Source organism: Centropristis striata, chromosome 15 (assembly GCF_030273125.1).
Source record: "Centropristis striata isolate RG_2023a ecotype Rhode Island chromosome 15, C.striata_1.0, whole genome shotgun sequence".
Classification (NCBI taxonomy): domain Eukaryota; kingdom Metazoa; phylum Chordata; class Actinopteri; order Perciformes; family Serranidae; genus Centropristis; species Centropristis striata.
The window spans coordinates 28,376,400-28,395,711 of NC_081531.1; the positions used below are offsets into that span (position 1 = coordinate 28,376,400).

Genomic DNA, 19,312 nt, shown 5'->3' on the forward strand with positions numbered 1-19,312 from the left:
CCCTCCCCCTTCATCTCTCCTGCCTTCTACCAGTTCTCATAAAATATGGAGCTGGCATGCTTGTCCTTGCACAACCCATGAGTAATTGGACATTTTCCCTTACAGTTCATATAAATTCATCATTTAGCCTGTGATAAGCTACAACTGGAAACCTACAATCCTATGGGAACCTTGGGAAATGTATTATTCTCTCTAAAGATATTATTCATTATTTGCAATTGTCTGTAAGTCGTGGTCAATATGCCGGAAACACAAGAGGACAGATGGTGTGAAACTGCCAGGTCCTTTGGTAGCAAATGTCTGCATAATTTGTTGAAACATCAGAAAGCTAATGATCTGAACATATCAGATCAAATTTGTCTCAGAGGGATTAGCAGACAGAAATATCCCTCCAGTTGAAAGCCAATGATGCTGATAGAGTTGGAATTGCCCAGAGCAAACAAAAAAACAGAAATGGGAATCTGTCAACACTGATCTGAAACTGCTGTTTGATGTGCAAAAGGATGGTAGAGAAGGAGAATAATGGCATTATGGCCCAGAGTCGTCAGGTGTAAGAAAGAGAAAGGAGAAAAGGAGAATCAGGTAATAAACCCAAGTTAGTCCTGCAAAGTCTGGCTAAGCAAATTATTTATTGAGTGGTGCAGGAGGAGGAACAGCTGCAGAAGATGAAAAGGGTTTATCTACCACAAATAAACTCATGAATCCTCCGATAACATTGAGGAAAGACAAGGTTCTGCAGCTTTTAAAGTTTTATAGTCTGCAAATTTCTCTCCAGCCAGAAGAGAAGTGGATGTCTGAAAACATTAAAGCAGGAGCTTGAAAATGACCTCAAAAAATTATTCACTGATGCAGAAGGGTGCAGGGATTTTGTGCTTCCCCCATATAACCCTCCAAATGAAGCGCCACAGCTCCAAAGGAACCTAACTTTAAGTGAATGAAGGAAGAAAATTCAGCGATTTTGTTGGCCTCGGGGTCTTAAGAATCCTGAACCCATTATATAAGTACAAAGGTTCATCAGATGCCAGTGGTTTTTATGTTGGATTTTGCGAAAGGCAGACAATGACAAAGGAATTAGCCGACAGCTACATCAGATCTGCTTCTCTGAAGTGAAAGCCAAACCAGAAAAGGGAGGAGAAACCGACTGTTTAGCCTAATAAAGATTATTACTGTAAAGACATAAACAGACACCGCGATGGAAGTGGAGATTTGGTTGGATGGAATTAAGTTTGTACTTACTCTTACCTCTAACTAACTTTAAGTTGATTTTGTTTTTAGTTAATCTTGGTTGATGTTGAAATAGGGAAAATATCAAATAAAACAAATGAAGTAGAAATGTCAAGGACGACTATTATGGTTTTTAGGGTAAAGAGACATTTGTTTCATGTTGGTACTAGTAAAGATGGCTGTGCTCTTACCGATTTCTCACTGACGGGGTCTTCAAACATGCGCTCCAATGGCTTTCTCACTGGCTCCATTCCATCAACGAACACCTGCAACCACACAGAGAACAGAACATAGAAAATATATCCAATCATCACATACACAGCCGTTTGTGTAGTTATAACACCTACAAGTAGAAGTCACACCTTAGAAAAATCACAACTGTCTTTAAACTATCATTATCTTACAGTTCTACCATTTAACATACAGGAAGCTGTCAGTCATGATTACAGTATAGATGTGTAACAATGTTAACCTGGTTGATTGAAGGATGTCCTTTGGTCTTTCTCTTTGATGTCGTGTCCAGACCCCAGAGGGAGGAGAAGCGGCTACGACGTTTACTGAAGGTACGAGGCATGGCCTGGTTCCGCCTCCTGATGCTGCTTTCAGTACGGGCTGACACCTGTGACAGTGATAATTACAGAAGATGTGAATCCAATGGAAAGGTTATTCACTCCACAATTTGTAGTTATATGGCATTCGTTAAATTATTCATTCTACTAGGCTTCAAGGGTTGCAGGGGTCTGGAGCCAATCCTAGCTGACATTAGGCAAAATGGGGGTATACTCTGGATAGGTTTCAGACTGTCACAGGGCTGACAGACAACCGTTCACGCTCACAGTCACACCTTTTGACACTAAAACACTAAAAGACATAAACCTTTTACTTGGACTTTTATGCATTCATTTTTTTACAGTTACAATAATCCATTTATAATGCACTTATCCATATATGTTCCTAAGCTGTACTTATCTTACATCTTATTGATCTGCTATCAACAAAAGGGTTCAGGGTCCAGAAAGGCATTGCCTGCACAGCTTGTCAAATCCAGTATCTTATTACTAGTATTTTGGGTTACTAGAACATGTTTAAATGCTGCTAGTGTATGTAATTTCCAAAGTACTTTAAAATAATTCAGGTTAAAACAGTTTCTGAACTTTTTTGGAAAGCATTTTGTATTGTATTTAATAACATAACAATATTTGATACTAATTCGGTTTTTGTGCTTTGTTTTAATGTAAATGTTGAGCTGATCTTTAAAGGGAACCTATGCAGAATCTGTGTGCAAAATTCCATGTATAATGTTTCTATTCAAATTAATAGACTATGAATAGAAGAAAAAGTGACTCCCAAAAGGTTGGGAAGCTGTGTAAAACGTCATTAAAACATCCCAACTTCTCTGGACTCGGTGCTGTATAATGCACACTGGCAGCAGTGTTGTCTATGTTTGTTGACTATGAGTCACTTCATGCATTCATACATACTGATGCATGTAAAAGCACTAACACATAAAAACACACATTGCTGCACAGCATACACTTATGGCAAATACTGAACACACTCAACCTTTCATCTCCTTCACTGATCCGCTACACATTCAGAGAATAACCACTGTTGGCATTTCTGGGTTAATTCACATGGAACTACTGGGTGTTATGCAGCCCTGATTCCATATGTCTTACAGAAATACATACATTGATGCACAAGCATGTACTGTATGTGCACACAAGCACATACTGTACTTATGTGGGCGTGTGGTTATTGGTCTCCTCACCAGTCACTGCTCATAAGACACACACAATTCAAACATAATAGGTCAAACTGTCTTCAAGACTCCTCTTATGTAAGCTGCATGCAAGAGGCATTTTTACTGCCTGTTTTAGTGGAAAATCCCCTTTGGCTATGGATTATAAAAAACCCTGATGAGTTAAAGGAATTACTGAAGAAAGTTTAAAAAAATTAAAGATGTTCCTTTTTCTTACCAAGGAAAAACAGCCAAGAGTTGAGAGAGAGGACAGTTATCTTTTGCTGAAGGCAATATGAATTGATTCATTTTAATATTTTTGCATTTCATTAATTAATTACGAAGCTCCATTCTTTATTCTGCAAACATATTTCATTTTTATGTAGTTCATTTGTATAGTAGAGTATATATTCATTTATAGCAGTATTTGACTAATGCAATAATGAAATTTAAAATATGGGAGAAAAAGGGACGTGATGATGAACTTAGAGGGTAATAGGAGGGAGAAAAACAGAAATAGTGTAAGACGGAGAGGGGGAAAGGGTGAAGGAAATAAGGCAGATAAGAAGAAGAAGAGAATATGAGAGAGACAGAAAGAGAGAGAGAGACAAAGGAAGTCAGGGTGTAGGCAGTATAAGAAGGGGGGGGTCAACAGAGCAGAGAGTGTTAAGCCTGTTTGTGGGAAAGTGCCTCAGGGATGGCAGCTTACTAACAGAGTTCGTATTGATCCACCAGTCACAAAAAAACACTATCAACCTCTGATGTTGTGCGTGTGTGTGAGAGATTGTGTATGTTTGGTGCATTCGATGGCCTGTTTGTATGAAACTGGCCGATAGAGATATTGTTTCCACCTCTTTCTCTTCGCTCTGCTCTTTGTTTCCTGGATGATATTTGGAAGAGCACATGGCGGCATGAGACACAGCAGCATCCATGGTGTTTCATTCTGTACATTCTTGGAGCGCCCGAGGTGACATGGTTTGGAGCTCTGAGGCAATGAGCTTGGCTTTTAGCCACAGGCTAAAGCAGTAAACATCAGGACAGTTCGTGAAGAGAATGATCTGAATGTGTGAGGTGAAGACATTGTGTGCAGGTATGTAGACGCAAGCATGCATGTAGTATTCTGTACTCTGTACAGGGAGTAAAATATCCATGAAAGAATTTTAAAAATTGCAATTCTCCAAAGTGAGGACAAATTTGCATGACTCTCATTACTTAATGTGGCTGTACACGTAATTCAGCAACTGCTTGCACATGACTCTCAGCATGGCGGTGTTTGAGCCGGCAGCTAGCAGCTAATGGTGCTAACGCCACCCCGAACAGTCCTTAGAACAAGAACAGTAGGGAAAGAGCTAACAGTGTGACCTGAGGGGGAACCAGCAGGTGATCATTTATGCTTCTGTGTCAGGAAGGTGTTATCGGCAAAAAATATAGAACTAGGATAATAATTTGTTATTGTTTGTTGTCAACAAAGAACAGAGAAGCTCAGATAAAAACACACGGAAGGAATGAGAAGCCATTACTCCACTACTGTATATCTCTACATATTAAACAATTGTTTAATGTTCTGAATATCATGTACAGCCGGTTTAAAAGGCTAGTTTTGATTTAAGTTACACCTGAAATTTGAGTGGAAATTAGAATAAAATTAAGATGTTAAATTATCAAATAATTGATTTCAAATTATATTTTTTCTGTTGGGAGTACCAGATACGAACAGCATTTTTTGAAAGTCAAACTGCTTTCCCTCAGAGTTGATTTAAAAAAATAATGATTTCATGGTCGAATCTACAACTGAAAGAATGCAGCAGTGAGGCTTAATAGAGACCAACAGTTTTGAGCTTTACTGTTGATTGTTTCTGTACTGGGGGCTTCAACATTTCTTCAAGGATAACCCAAAGAAACAACCATTGGCTATATAAAAAATAGGCCAATTGATTCATTAAAACGTTAACAATAAAGTGTATCAACTTAAAACTGAAATATTTCTGTATCCCAAAGTGGTGCTTCTGATCTGGTAGTCAGCTGATTCTGACTTGCAGCTGCAAGTCAGAATTATTATTATTGATGTGTGGGTTTAGACTGAGAATCAGCTCCACTTGGAAGCCCTCTTCATCTCTTTCTTAAAAATTCTAAAACAGTGAGTAGTGTGCAAAGCTGATATAGCTTTTATTACCCATAGTTCAGTTGTACTTTGTTTTAACCTTAGCCTAAATTCAGTGTCTATTAGTTTCCAGATTTGTCAGGCAACAGAAATTTGTTAGGTGGGTGTATGTGACAAGATGCTCACTCTTACAGCCAGATAAACACACCCACTTCTACAAGCTGGGCTGGTATTGAGGGTCGGTAGTTGGGAACCTCTCAAGCAATGCAAACTGGAACATGTAGAGGCACGTGGGACACAATTTGAGTTTTGGATTAAGGAGCTCTGATGAGAGTTGGAAAGACTAGTCCCACACAAGTATTGAAAAACGTGTTTACATGTGTGTGAGTGGGTGCATTTTTCATACCAGTGCATGGAAGGAAGAGACAGAGAAGATGCCCAGTCGTCCCATGGCCAGCTTGGTGGGACGGGAAGCGAAGCCCAGCAGGCGCTTGGGGTTGGGGGGTTCGCCACCCTGCAGGCTAGCCAGGTAGCACCGACAGCGGAACAGATCCATGTGAAACCGCTCCAAGTTCTGCTCCCACAGGAAGATCTAACAGAGGGGAAGAGGAGGAAAAGTTAAAACGGATGGATTTGTGATTATGCAAGATAAGCAAACTTTGCTGATTAGATTCGGATTTACCAATGCGCCGTTGCACCACATAAACAAAAAAATATGTATATATGCACACTGTAATATCACCCTTTGTTCAATGGTTATTTGGTCATTTCAGGAGGAGTGAGATGTGGGAGTGTTGAAGCCCCTGTGGAGAGTTATTACTCACCAACACAACCCCCACCAGTCGCCGACCCGCTGTGCTATGTGCAGTGTATCACAGGGTGGGCCGTGGGAGGTGGAACACATACACACACACACACACACTCACAATGAAAAACAATCTAGACTTAATTTGCAGTGATTCTTGCATTCACCTATTTGTTCCAGGACTTAACACAACAGCTCTTTCTTTGATTCTTTTAGTAAATCCAAGGTCTATTTATGTAAACTCATGTGGTTAAATATACTGACGGTGAGGAGTAAGACAATGATATAATCAGCCACTCAGGTTCAGGCTTTTCCACTCCTTTGATCCTACAATTTTAGTTAATATACTTTTATAGAAGGCAATCAAGATCCTGGTGTTTTCTCAGAAATGGGATGTGTTCTGCACGAGACTAACCACTTCCTGATGCTTTTTATGTAATTTTCTTTTCTATTAACCAAATGCCACACACATACAAAGACACAGAGGCTTGCTGCCACAAGGAAGACTATTGTTTGAGGGAACATTCTTAAGCTCGCTTGCAATGTTTACATGCAATTCTGCGTTAACATTCAGCAGCAACTCCAGACATGCACGGGGTAAGACTAAAGCTACACGCGATGTTCCACTGGATGTGAAAAGATCAGAAAAAAGCTTTGAAATTCCAGCTGTGACTCGTTTCATAAAAGCTATTAAATATGACAGTATTAGCAAAAAAGATGCCAGGCTCATCTGCTGGCTAATAGTATGCATTGCATGTGTTTCAACATGTGTTATGAATATTCTGCATTCTGCTGCACCTGACTGTGTTTAGAAATGAGCACCAGTTGGAATATTTGAACACATCTGTCATTGCTAGTACTACTTAAGAACATTTTGTGTAGATGACGCCATGCAGTAAAGATGATTTAGAGCATCAGTGCAGTTTAAAGGTACAAAGATGTGCATCTGTTCAGCCCCTTAGGTGTTTTTACTCAACTTAACTGGATGTTAAAGGCTTTCTGTAGGGTGTTAAAACACATGAGATCATAAACCTGGTTCATATCAGCCTTACATGGTCATAAAGTATGACTAATTTGTAGTATGATGATATTAAGAAGCTTTTTTTCACAGTGAAACTGATTTCTCTATGTTTGACCTTTCCTGTTATGACTGTATGTATCTCTGCTTCATACCTGCTCCAGTATGGTCTTCCTCTTCTTAGCATCAGTGACAGTGGACAGCTGCATGTCTCCCATCTTCTTCATCTTCTCGTCCATGTCGATCTTCTGCTCCAGCTTGCGGATCTCGGTTCGCAGCAGCCGCACCGTATCCTCCCTGTGGTGCTGCCGAGCCAGAGCGGCGGCGCACGCAGAGTGGATCGCCGTGATCCAGTTCTCCAGTTCCGTCTGTCCTGACGTCTGACAGGAGTAGGGGAAAAGGGAAAAAAAATTGGTGACATCTCCATAGAGCCAAAGGAGAAAAATCAAGAAACTGACAGCTAAAATAATTGGAGTCCCATTATTAGCCTCCAGGATAGGATGGTTACAATAATCTCCTCATCATCTTATTACTGATCTTCCCATTCATTGATTGAATGCCATTGCGGACAGCTGCCATGCATATAAATAGACACATTTTAATATTACACAATGGTCACTGTGGTGGATCACTGTCACAATACGACAGTGTGGCCTTTAAACATGTCAAACATAAAACAAACACATGGACACTGGACTGGCTTATCTCCCACACATGGCTAAATGTCATGTACTTATTTGTCACACACACACACACACACACACACACACACATACACACACACACGAACAACCCCAGGGGAACTAAGGTCTCCTCTTACTCCCATCTGTCTCTATTGTGTGATCTGCTGCCTTCATACAAACAAAAACAATGAAATACACCTCATTTCAGCATGAACTGAAAGTTTGATCTCTCTCTCTCTCACCTGGAAGAGGAATGCGTCTCCCACTGAGTTGCTGAGGCAGAAGACAAAGTCTTTCTTGGGGTGTTCAGGTACAGCCTGGACGATGCTGTTCTCCACCCACAACGCGTGTTTGGGAACGCTGTTATGGTCGATCCCAGAACGACAGTCTGACTCGTACAGGAAAAGAGTGCAGCCTTGGAGAATGCAGAAAAAAAGATGGATAAGAAAGACAGAAAGTGTTCTTACTGATGTCTCTTTAAGTATTTCAAACCAATTAGGAAAACAAGGTTTTTCAGCCTTTCATTGCAATAATATACAAATATAAAGTGTGTGTGGTATACTGGTATTCGAGCAAAAAAACCATGGTGCTCTCAGGAGAAATACTATGAGAAAGTCTGTTTATTTCTCTTTAGGTTGGTGGATATGAGGACAGGAGACAGTCAGGAATGCAGCTGCTGTATCTTATGCATTTCACAAGGTCGAGATTAGATTGGACACGGTTGCCGCCGTAAAATTAAATTGGGATGAAGCTGAAGAGAGGAATTGTAAGGCCACGCATAGGAGGCTGGGAGAGCACAGTAGAGGTGACAACCAAGGGCATGGACTGTGTTAAGACTGATGTGATTACAGTCCTTCAGAGGGAGAGATGAAAACAAGCTGGAGTCACGTTACGATGTTTATCTGAATGTGACATGGCTGCAAAAAAATGTCTTTAACATAAAAGTATACGTTACATAAGTCTAAGCTCACCTTTCAGAGAGACCCAGTAGTGTTTCCACTTGCGCCTTGTTGCAGGCTCCACCTTCTTGTTTTTTTTATGAACCAAGAAGTTCTTCACCGCCAGAGCTCCTGCTTTCCTGACCGTGCCTTGTGCACAGCCAATCAGAGTGTCCGATGGATATGCACTACTGAGCGTGCCGCTGCTCTGCTCATCACTCACAGCGGAGCCGGCCTCCTCCGTGCAGTCCCTGCCCTGATGCGTCTGACAAGACAATAAAGGGAAAATTGAGTGATAACAAACCTGTATTACGAGAAGAATAACACAGGCAAACGCAGCGTAACTAACCCAGGCCTGATTGTCCAGCTCCTTCCGGAAATTCTCATACACTCCTCCCCTTCCTCCCTCGCCACCTCGTCCTTCTCCTCCTCCTGCACTGCTGCTCCCGCTGTCGCTCCCGTTGAACACGCTGCTCTCGGTAGCCGAGTACACTGAGAAAGAGGCCGACATGGCCTTACAGCGACGTGACACCAACTCTCCATCCCCGTCTATTTCTGTGGTGACGCCATCGATGCCACTGTCGCCATACTCACTTCCCTCGCCCAAAACACCCGAGATGTCCTGTCAGACAGAGAAACAGGGTGGAGACAGAACTGATTTACTGATGAATTATTAATACTTATACAGAAACTGATATATTTTTGTTAGCCAAAATATGTACAACAAACAGCTTATGCTCCACAAGGGGATTCTGGGTTTATATTTGTGTGTTTATCTATGTGGGTGGTTGCACATGCTTTGCCATGCATTCCTGCTATAAAAAAAAGCTTTTCACTTTGAGCGAGAGGTTCTTTGTGCTTTCACACTTTTCTTTTAACAAACTGAGTCTTCCTCTGTTATTTTTTCTCTTTGTTTTGCTGGGTTGTTGATCTATTTATATCCGGTCTAACAACCCTCTAAGCCTGGCTAGATGAATTTATAATAAGCACTTAGGGTGCTCTGCTATCCAAGGGTGCTTGGGGGTTCTGGGAATGAGTTGAAAGAAAAGCCTGGTTAGCTATTTTAGTAATTCCTTCTTATTTGGTAACTTTTAAAAAAAATCAATGACACATGAAAATTACAGACAACACATGAACATTCTTTAACCTGTAGTTTGTTCATTGAATCACTTATTAATTAGCGTGATGAAACATGACACTGACTTTTCCTCCTCTTTTATCCTCTGGGTGCAACTGCTTTTTTATATCATAACAAAAAAACTCCCAAATGATGTTCAAAATGTCTTTTGTGTGCACAATAATGCATATTAGGACAGTGTGTGTGGTTGGTGAATGGGGTATGAAAGCTATTATGCTTTAATGCTTTAATTTCTGGAGGGGGAATGGAGAAACCAGGTCAGCGTTGGACAAGTAGCCCCACAGCAATTTTCTATCTGACTCCTTGTAATCCCTTTCTCCTGATACACAAATATACACGCATCCTTGGATGTGCATGCATAAAATGTGCACACACACACAAGTGCACAGCATGAGCACACACAGGAAGCGTCCCTCTTGTAAACAAAATGTTAATTGCTGTCCTCTGTCATGTCTGTGAACCCCCTGAACTTCCTGGATGCTACTGGTAAACAAAGTGCTTTATCATTCTGCATTTAGGGGTCTAAGAGACATAAAACAACAAAAAAGTACAGAAGGAAGTGTAATGATTCATCTGTTTTGTATGTTTTGTGGTCTAACCTGAGTGGTTTGTGCCCGGCGTCCCTGGAAAGCAGGGCGCGGTGCAGCGGGGATGCCGAGCCCTGCCAAGCCCTCTGACAGGCAGTGGGAGCGTCGGCAGGGGAGCGTGAATGCTCCGTACCCACCGCCGTCCTCCTCAGTTGGAGACATCAAGCCCTCCTCCCCTTCTCCATCTCCATCGCACTGGGCTTCTCTTCGGTTTTTAGCGTAGCGGCTCCTCTGCCCCCTGAGGCCAGGACTCTGCTGGCTGCACAGATGGTCCAGAGACGATGCCCTTTCAGCTGAGCCTGGAACACACACACACACACACACACACACACATACACACACACAGGTGGTTATTGCAGGGAAGTGTGTGAATTTGAGTGTTTGTGAGCAAGGTGAGGTTAGTGCATTCTGATTACTGTCAGTTACTTTTGCATAACTTTACCACATCTGACGTGCAAATTAACCTTCTCCATGTGTGTCTGTATCCTTCTGTATGATTTTTGTGAGTGTGTGTGTGTGTGCGTGTGTGTGTGCGTGTGTGCATGTGTGTGTGTGTGTGTGTGTGTGTGTGAGTTGGGCGGCACTTAGACCTACATCATTTCAGTTTCGAGCTACCGCCTGCTGTCGCGCTGATGTTCAGCGGCTCCAGCACTTTGCCAGTTGAGCTATCAACCCTGTGATCAACTGAACTGCTGCATCTGATGGATGGCAGCTAACCTTCAATCAGTAGAGTTCCTTGAAATCATTTCTCCCTACTCCATGAATATCTTGGTGCAATTTTCCCCACCTTCCTCCCCCTCACCACCTGTGGAGTGAATCATTTGAAGCTACAACCCCTGCAGATATACATATATATGAACCTTTTTCTAAACCATCAGTCATCACTCTAATCTCTTCCATATCCACTGTTTTGATTCAAGATGGGAAAAGCAACATGTCAGTCGAGACTTAATGTAAAGCACAATTTTACTTCTGGTCACAATGGTAGTCTTTGTAACCAGACCGCATTAAGAAAATATGAAGCTGTTTTTTTTTTGTTTATTTGAACTTCACGTAACTTTGTTTGTAGCCTGCTGAAATATCCACACATCTGGACAGTACCGTAGGCTACATATTGAGTATGGATTTTTATTTTTATTTTTAATTTATCCTTTATTTATTTTCTCGAGGAATCATTGAGGGCAACCTCTCATTTGCAATGATGTCGAGAGTACAAAGAAAACATATATCTTCATATTTGTAACATGGTCCATATCTGGATATTGGAGTTAAACATATGCTGGAAGCACCTGGACACTGTATTTTCCCGTACTACAAATACTGACTCAGTATTGTCCCTGACATATTGCATATCATGACCAATAATTCAAACTTTTGATAAGCTACATATCTAATTAATTTCGGGTAAATAACAAAGTCAGAATATCTCCTGGTGTTATATCATTTATCCCCACTTCCATTAGGGAACTGAACCTGGTTGAACGATGATGTTGATGTTGATGTTGATGTTGATGTTGATGTTGATGTTGATGATGATGATGATGACGATGACGATGAGTTTGATATTGACGATGATGATGATGTTGTTGATGTTGGTGTTGGGGATCTACGTGGTTGACATTTCACCTGGAATTGCCTTTTGTTGCACTTTTTGTTTTGTTTTGTTTTGTTTTGTTATATAAAACAAAATAGATATATCGAGGCTGTGATCTGTTGTATGTATGTGTGTTGGAATGTATTGTTTTTTATGTCTTTTATACACCTAGACTGCAACCAAATTGCCCAAGTTGGGACAAATAAACTACACTTGACTTGATCTCTACATGATATTCCACATATTAAATAGTGATGATATGCCACTGATTTTGGCCATATTCTAGACAAATACTAAGTCCATATGTCATGAGGAGATTTTTAAAAATATTTTCAAAAAGTTTTCTCTTGGTTCTTGGGCCTATGGTGCAGTCTGCTTGTGCTTTTGAATGATTCTGAGGACATTAGATGTGTATTCTGTATGATGAGTGTGTGTGTTTACCATCCTCACCTGCATTGCCTCTAGAGGAAGTGAACTGCTCCTCCTCTTCTTCTTCACCTCCATCTATCATCTCCTCAGTGCTGGTCAGATGCTCCTGGCTCAGGTCAGACAGAGAGAACTCCAGGCTGTCTTCTCTCCACATGTCCGCTGACTTGGACCTCTTCTTTTTAAAACTCCCTCCCTCCCGCGGTCCCTCAGTCATCCGCTGGAGGTACCTTTCCTCACCCACAATGTCTCCCTCCCCCTCTCCCTCCCCCGTGGAGTCCTCTCCTCCATCCTGAGCGACAGTGTCCGCCTCTGAGGTTTCAGGAGTCGGCGTGGCCAAGGGGTCGTCGTCGTGCTGATAGGACTCCGGCCTCATTGTCATTGCTACGCGTTGTGTCCAGTGAGGGTTGATGACGAACTCCTCAAACGCATCTGCGGCGTTGAAGGGTTCCAGTCCGTTCTCTGCTAAGGATTGTGGGATGCTCGGGGTGCTGGAGGAGCGAGTCGAGGCATCAGAGTTTCTGTGTTCCTGCTTCACTGAAGAAGAGTGCCGGGGACGGCGGGTGATTGGCTGCTTGCTGGAGAGACGGAGTGACCGGGACGTGTGCTTGCGGGAGAGATGTCCGCTCGCATCGCCGTAGAACCCGCTGTCCCCATTCTGACTCTCCACATTTCCCATGATTCAACTGTATATCAAGGATGAAACATACACATTATAAATGTTCCTATTATATTTTTTATTTAGGTTATGACTCATTCTTTTAACTACTATATGCACTTTGTGTGATCTATATCTAATATCTGTATTCATTACCTGCTACACTGATCACCTGAACTCATATCAAACTGAACAAGTGCTTTCTACATTTATGTTAAAGGGACAGTTCACCCAAAAATAAAATGTGTTTATTTTCAGTAACACATATTCAACATTAATTAGTTGCTTATCAGCATGCAAATAAGTAACATATTGGCTCTTAATTAGTCATTATTAACTAGTTTTTAATGCCTTATTCTGCATGGCCTTATTATACAACCAGTAAGCCATTAAGTAAGAGTTTTCCCTCGATAACCTGCTGTTGGTTAAAAGTTTTTTTTTTTTTTGCATTTGAGGACTAAAAGTCGTTCCATTATATTTGAGCGAAGGGAAACATCTCTACGGCCTCTATCTCCAAAACCCACACAAAAACAATCTGGTGCATAACACTAAAGAACAGGTAAGAGGAAAAATAAACTCAAACTAAACCCCTAAACTCCATACCAAAGCCTTAATACAAGTGTTGTAAAAGAGGCTTTTTTTAATTACTGAGTGATATCTGCTTTCAAGCCATTACCAAACTGTAGGCCTTGTCCTTTAAATCCTCTAATGACATGTTGATTCTCTCACATTTATTGCTGGAAACTAGGTCAATCTCTGTGCTGGGTGAGTGAGTAACATTTGATGGCCCATTAATTATCTGTGGTAAGTCAGAGGTATCCAGGATCTCTTTAAATGTCTTGTTAAGTTGAGCTGTCAGGCAGATGAGAGCGAGGATTAGATATCCAAAATTTAGGTGGATTTTCCCCTGCCAGTTTTGTCCGACATTAACTGACCTTAATATGAAGTCAATTAAAAATAGATTTAGACCACAAACACAGTTCACAGGCTTCCTTTGGGTTTTTATGGTGTTGTCCCATTCAGAATGCATCAAAATCTCATTAATTTTTGTCAGCAACCACAAATACATATAAAATTTAAAACTCCTTTCTTGTACTTTTAAAAGTTATGTTTCAGTTTAAGTCATGTACATTTAAACTTTGATGAATTTAAGTCTTCGAAGCCGCACTGCAGCAGCGGGATGTGGAATGACTCGGTTGGATCTGCAGCACTTCTCTCCCTCACTTTATGTAAAAATTATTCATTAGCCCTATTCCCAAAACAGTTACGATGATCAAAGAAATCAGTTTTTAACCGCGTTCTGCTGATCATAAAGTTATCCTAGTATTCTGCATGGCCTCATGCTCGCTGTTATATAAGCACACAGAGCTGCTGAGTCAACTGCTGTCAGATCAGTTGGTCCTCTGTGAGTCACACATCATCAAACCCACACCATCAGGTTCTCAGTGTGGGCTCAAACTGCAGACACAAAATTCTCTTCTCACAAGTAAAAATGTGATTTTAGTTTCATTTAATCTTGCCTTGACAATGAAAACCTCAAAAAATGACAGAAACACGTAAAAGAAGACTCAGATTTTACAATTCAATACAAAAATGACCCACCACTACGTTTAACAGCAGAGGAAACCCCCCTTAATGATCTATTTTCAACTTGAAATTCAATTACTTTTCCTAGATTGAACCCAACATGAGAAAAAGTAAAACATTGCCTTTATTCCTATTTCTATGAAAGCTGTACATATACAAGGTACAAATCTTGTCTTAGGGGTCATTGTTGAACACAAAAACAATAAAAACCATGCACGCTTGCTAAAAAATTATGTTGACACCCATGCAGAACCTTAAGTAATAACAATGACTTAAAAAAAAACAAAAAAACAAGTGGATTGCACTGATTGAATCCAGTTTTTCTGCACTATAAGGGGGTAGACCTAGATATTCACAAAGTTTGTGATGAAAAGGTTGTTTCTTCATGCAAAATAGATTTGGGTGTTGAAATTCAATTAAGCTGCTTTATTTAAGGGTTTAGTGATGGTGGGTCATTTATTACCCTTAGGACAAATGGTGTATACAGAAAGTTAGGAGAACACAAGGGTAATACTTTTTAGACCTTTTTTGCAGTAATTAAAGGTGTACAAACTGTGGTTACCTGTGGTTAAATAGCAGCATCACTAGCGTCTCCACATCAGTGCGGTGTCATCTCTCACAGACCGCATGATCCTCCAAACATCCTCAAAGGCTGGTGTCAGTTTGCCCTGAGAGGAACAAGAAGAGAGAGAAGTGTTTCAGTGGAGCTCTCACAACTTCAAAGTGACCCTGTGTGTCAAACTCACACACACACACACACACAGAGGAGGAGAGAGAAGACGAGAAGGGGAAGGTAGCTCTGAAACCGCTGCAGAGGATGTGTCAGGTACGTCACATAAAGCGGGTGAGGTAAAGTTGAAAGGAAAAGCTGTGAAGCCCACTAGAGAGGGAGTCTATAGGATAAAAGGGAATGAAAGGACACTGTGGTCAGTAAGCCTGGAGTTAAGATAATGCAGTGAGGCAAGTAACAACAGAAAAACTGTTAAGTACACAAAAAGTACACATTAAAAAATACACACATACACAAACTCACAGATCATCAGAAACAAAAGGCAGAGGTATTGTCTGAGCCTGAGGGGGAAGAAAAAACTCACAAACAACCACAATTTCTTTGAACAGCACCCTGAAACTCATTGCCAACCTGAAACCATACGGGCATGTACAGGCATGTGCACATTTTGGGATAACACCCCATGTTTTCCTGCAGACAAAGAGGCGCACACACACACACACACACACACACACACACACACTGTTGGTTAAATGACAGGACATGAAAGCAGCTATTGAGAGTGATTTGCTGCTTAAGACTCAATTAAATGATCCTTGCCAACACGACCTAATTTTCCCTAATACCAGCCCTGAGCTGCTTAGAGTAGACCATGATTTCCATAATGTGCTATGTATAGTGTGAAGGTATGCAAGTGCAAGCATTGTGTGTAGTTTTGCATGCATTTTCAGTTCACAAAAAGATTTGAAAAATGTAATTTGTATGTAGAATGAGGCAGATATAGATGATTCAGTAGCCTCATCACAGCCTGACTGCTGCCCTCAATACTGCAAACACTATTGTCAGATTTGTTTGTGTTCTGATGAGTCTATAATGGAGAATAAATCATTTCACTGTCATATACTAAAAGAGAGAGGGAGAAATCCAGCCTTTATCAACTGCAAAACAAGCAGATGTCAATCAGCACAGTCTGTTCAGATCCTTCACATCTGGTGAGTAATTTCATCTAGCCTTTTTTTTTTCAAAATGCAAAAGAAGCATCTGTTCCCTCAGGTCTGCAGCGCTGGCTGGCCTCAGTACAAGGTGTTACTTTCACCAAACTTTGCCTGAAGCCACTGCTTTTGTTATAAATAATAATAATCAGATAATGAACTGTTCATTTGTTTATTCTCTTGGGGAGACATGCAATTAATCAACTGTTACAGTTCTGGGAAAAAACACAGAAATGAGAGTTCAGAAAAAGAGAAGTAGGAAGGGCAATACGAGAAGGGAACGCAAGAGCATGGAAACCATACACTGTGTTCTGTTGAACCAGTCCACCCTGACATTGCACCACACCAGCATGGGTGTTCATGTATTTGAACTATTGGAGCCACTGCAGCACATTTCTCCGCAGATGTGGAAAGCGGTTACATAAGATAAACTTGACCCTGATACTTCTCCTCCTCTTCCTCTCCCTCCACCCTTTTTATTTCTCATCCCTCCTCCATCTCATCTGGCCTGATGAGGCTAATACCAGCCCACATGCTGGCCACCCACCGCCCCAAAACAAACAGAAACACACACAGTATCCTGCACACGCGATGCAGTACAAGAGCTGGGTATTTATATTGGACCTAATTCTGCTTTCCTTTGAATTTGGCATCAGTGTAATTTGTTGTTGTTTTAATATGTACATAAGTATGTTTTCTTGAAAAGATTGTCAAAAATATGTTGTTAATCCTACAAAGAAACTGTAAAAACAGGCATTATTGTCCAGTCCTTTTATGGATCATCGCTTATGGAAGTTTCTATTCGAAAAAGTAACCAAACTTAAACTTAAAATTGGGATATTTTAGTCAAAATCACTTTATTCTACATATCTCACTTAAAATATGGCCAAAAATAAACCATTTGGAATAACTGGATCCTGTTAAAAACATTAAATTCTGCTCTCCTCAGTGACATTTTGAAGCCATGATTGATTTTGCTGGGACATACAGTCATGTGACAAATATTCACTTTTGCACAGAGCAGAGAGGAGAGGACAGGAGAGGTTGCAAGTAGAGGTTGTAAAAATGCAAATAGTTCAATATTTGTAGCATATGTGTAACCAATTTAGTTTTCAAATATTTGTGACACATGGAAAAATTGTGATTTTATAATATAAAAAAAAAGATAATAATTTAACAAAGAAATTCAACTTGGATTTTTTTTTATGATTTATGTCATTATAATGCTGTTGTGCTATAATTCACAAAATGAGCAAACAGCAAAATAAAGCCCTGAAACAGCTTGAGACTCAGAGGGTTAAACTAAAATGTTTTATACATCATGGGTGAATGGAAAGCACAACAATGGCTATCAACATACACACTTAAAACATAAAAAAAAAACACACAAATATGATCTTTAACTACTGAGAACGTTTGGTTAAATTGACCTTTCATTGCTGTTTCCAAGCCCTATAGTTCATCTATATGTCTATCTTTCTGGGTTCAGTGTAGTGGAGGTGAAAAAAACACATGCAGGCCAAACAAACAAAACAATCCTGTCTGACACAACACAGGGGAAATCAAACCGCTGCCTTTCCTCTGGCGGTGTACAGTCTAAAATGTTTAGTCTCTTCGTTTTTCCTCTCCCCGTGCCCTGCAGCAAAGCAAGGAAGAGGGAGAGGGGTATCAGGGAGAGAGGGGGGGAGGGGAGGAAGAGCTCTGCTAAACCCACGTAGAGCTGAGAGGTGAGGCGAGGCTGGAGGCGAAATGCATGAGGTTGGTGCAGACAGAGGAGGAGAAGGAGGGAAAAAACATATTGGGGGTCCTGTGCTATGAATAGAAGTTTGGTATAGGAAAGTGTGAAAACAGGGGGAGGAGGAAAGACGAGAGAGAGGGAGAGATAGACAGAGACAAATTGGGGGGTCCTATTGTTGCCAAGCTTTAAGTGGATAAGTAGACATGTGCTCTGGCTGCCTCTCTTCGGGCTTAATTGAGGGAGCCGAGACAAAAGGGGGAAACATAATTATTCGCTCTCTTTCTCTCCGTCTCTCCATCTCTCCGTCTCTCGTTCTCGCTCTGCAGTATATTAACACATTGGGAGTGTATTAATACAATGGCCTGCGCAACAGCAGCCAAAGCATCATTACCATGCAGACATACACACAAGCACACACAATGTTGATGAAAACAACTCCATCCTGCTTAAAAACTCTAAAATAAGAAACTCCCCTTGCTTTATTTTAAACTCGTCTGATTTTTTTTACGTACTAAATTTACCGCAACATGTTAAAATAGCAGATTTGCTCGTTTCAGAGGACTGAGGAAAGCTTTTACGGCTGAGTATAATGGACACAGGATCAGAGAGAGACAGAGACAGGGTTGAACATTGTACTGGGACTGAATCTGCCACTTAACTACGCTGTCAGATACAACTGTGTACTGCTGTCAAAGTCATATTGCAACATCGCCATGGTTGCGTTAGAAAGATGCTCAGCACCTATAGGCTCTCACGTCTATCACCTTACACGTGAACACATGCACACGCAAGTTTTTGGCGGCAATACAATAGAGAGCAAGTACAAAGGCAGACATGCTTCCAGTCACACACACCTGCATAATCCCAAGAGAAATGTGAGCAGGTTTTCCGACTCACACACACACACATGCTCTCATACTGTTTGGAAAAATACCAAAGGCCTGTCAGAACAGCCACGGAGACGGCACACCCTACTTCCCCCCGCCAATCTTTTCATCTTTGCACCTGTCTCACAGCTCCGCCCTACATGACACACCGCTCAGCTCTGCAGATTCAAACCACACATGACGTGGATGTGCACTACTGTACTGTGACTGAAGCCAAACAAAACCTGTCTCATTGCTTTTATAAGCCTGTCATAGTCTAGACTGCATGCTGAAAATCAGATGTCAACTTATGAAATTGACAAAAGACAATAACAGATCGTAAATGTTTTTGCTTTTACAAAATGTTACTCATTTAAAAATGTGTGGTCTAGAAGAGCTTTATGATACATGTGTGGCTTTATTTTACAACCGCCTTCTTTAACCACAATAAATAACTGTTGCACACAGCAGATTTGGATGTTTTCA

General features: G+C 41.0%; 1 protein-coding gene across 1 annotated transcript in view; it reads right to left on the bottom strand.

Moving 5' to 3' along the window:
* The window catches only part of LOC131986316 (rho guanine nucleotide exchange factor TIAM1-like), a 65,186-nt gene that overhangs the window by 31,971 nt on the left and 13,903 nt on the right, over positions 1-19,312 (bottom strand). The window contains exons 2-11 of the mRNA XM_059351203.1: positions 15,063-15,168; positions 12,280-12,941; positions 10,248-10,534; positions 8,860-9,132; positions 8,544-8,775; positions 7,815-7,987; positions 7,045-7,269; positions 5,473-5,658; positions 1,697-1,843; positions 1,416-1,490 (exon numbers count right to left, since the gene is read on the bottom strand). Coding sequence (XP_059207186.1) covers positions 1,416-1,490; positions 1,697-1,843; positions 5,473-5,658; positions 7,045-7,269; positions 7,815-7,987; positions 8,544-8,775; positions 8,860-9,132; positions 10,248-10,534; positions 12,280-12,934 — 2,253 coding nt within the window. The 5' untranslated portion in view covers positions 12,935-12,941; positions 15,063-15,168. The remainder of the gene's footprint in view (positions 1-1,415; positions 1,491-1,696; positions 1,844-5,472; positions 5,659-7,044; positions 7,270-7,814; positions 7,988-8,543; positions 8,776-8,859; positions 9,133-10,247; positions 10,535-12,279; positions 12,942-15,062; positions 15,169-19,312) is intronic.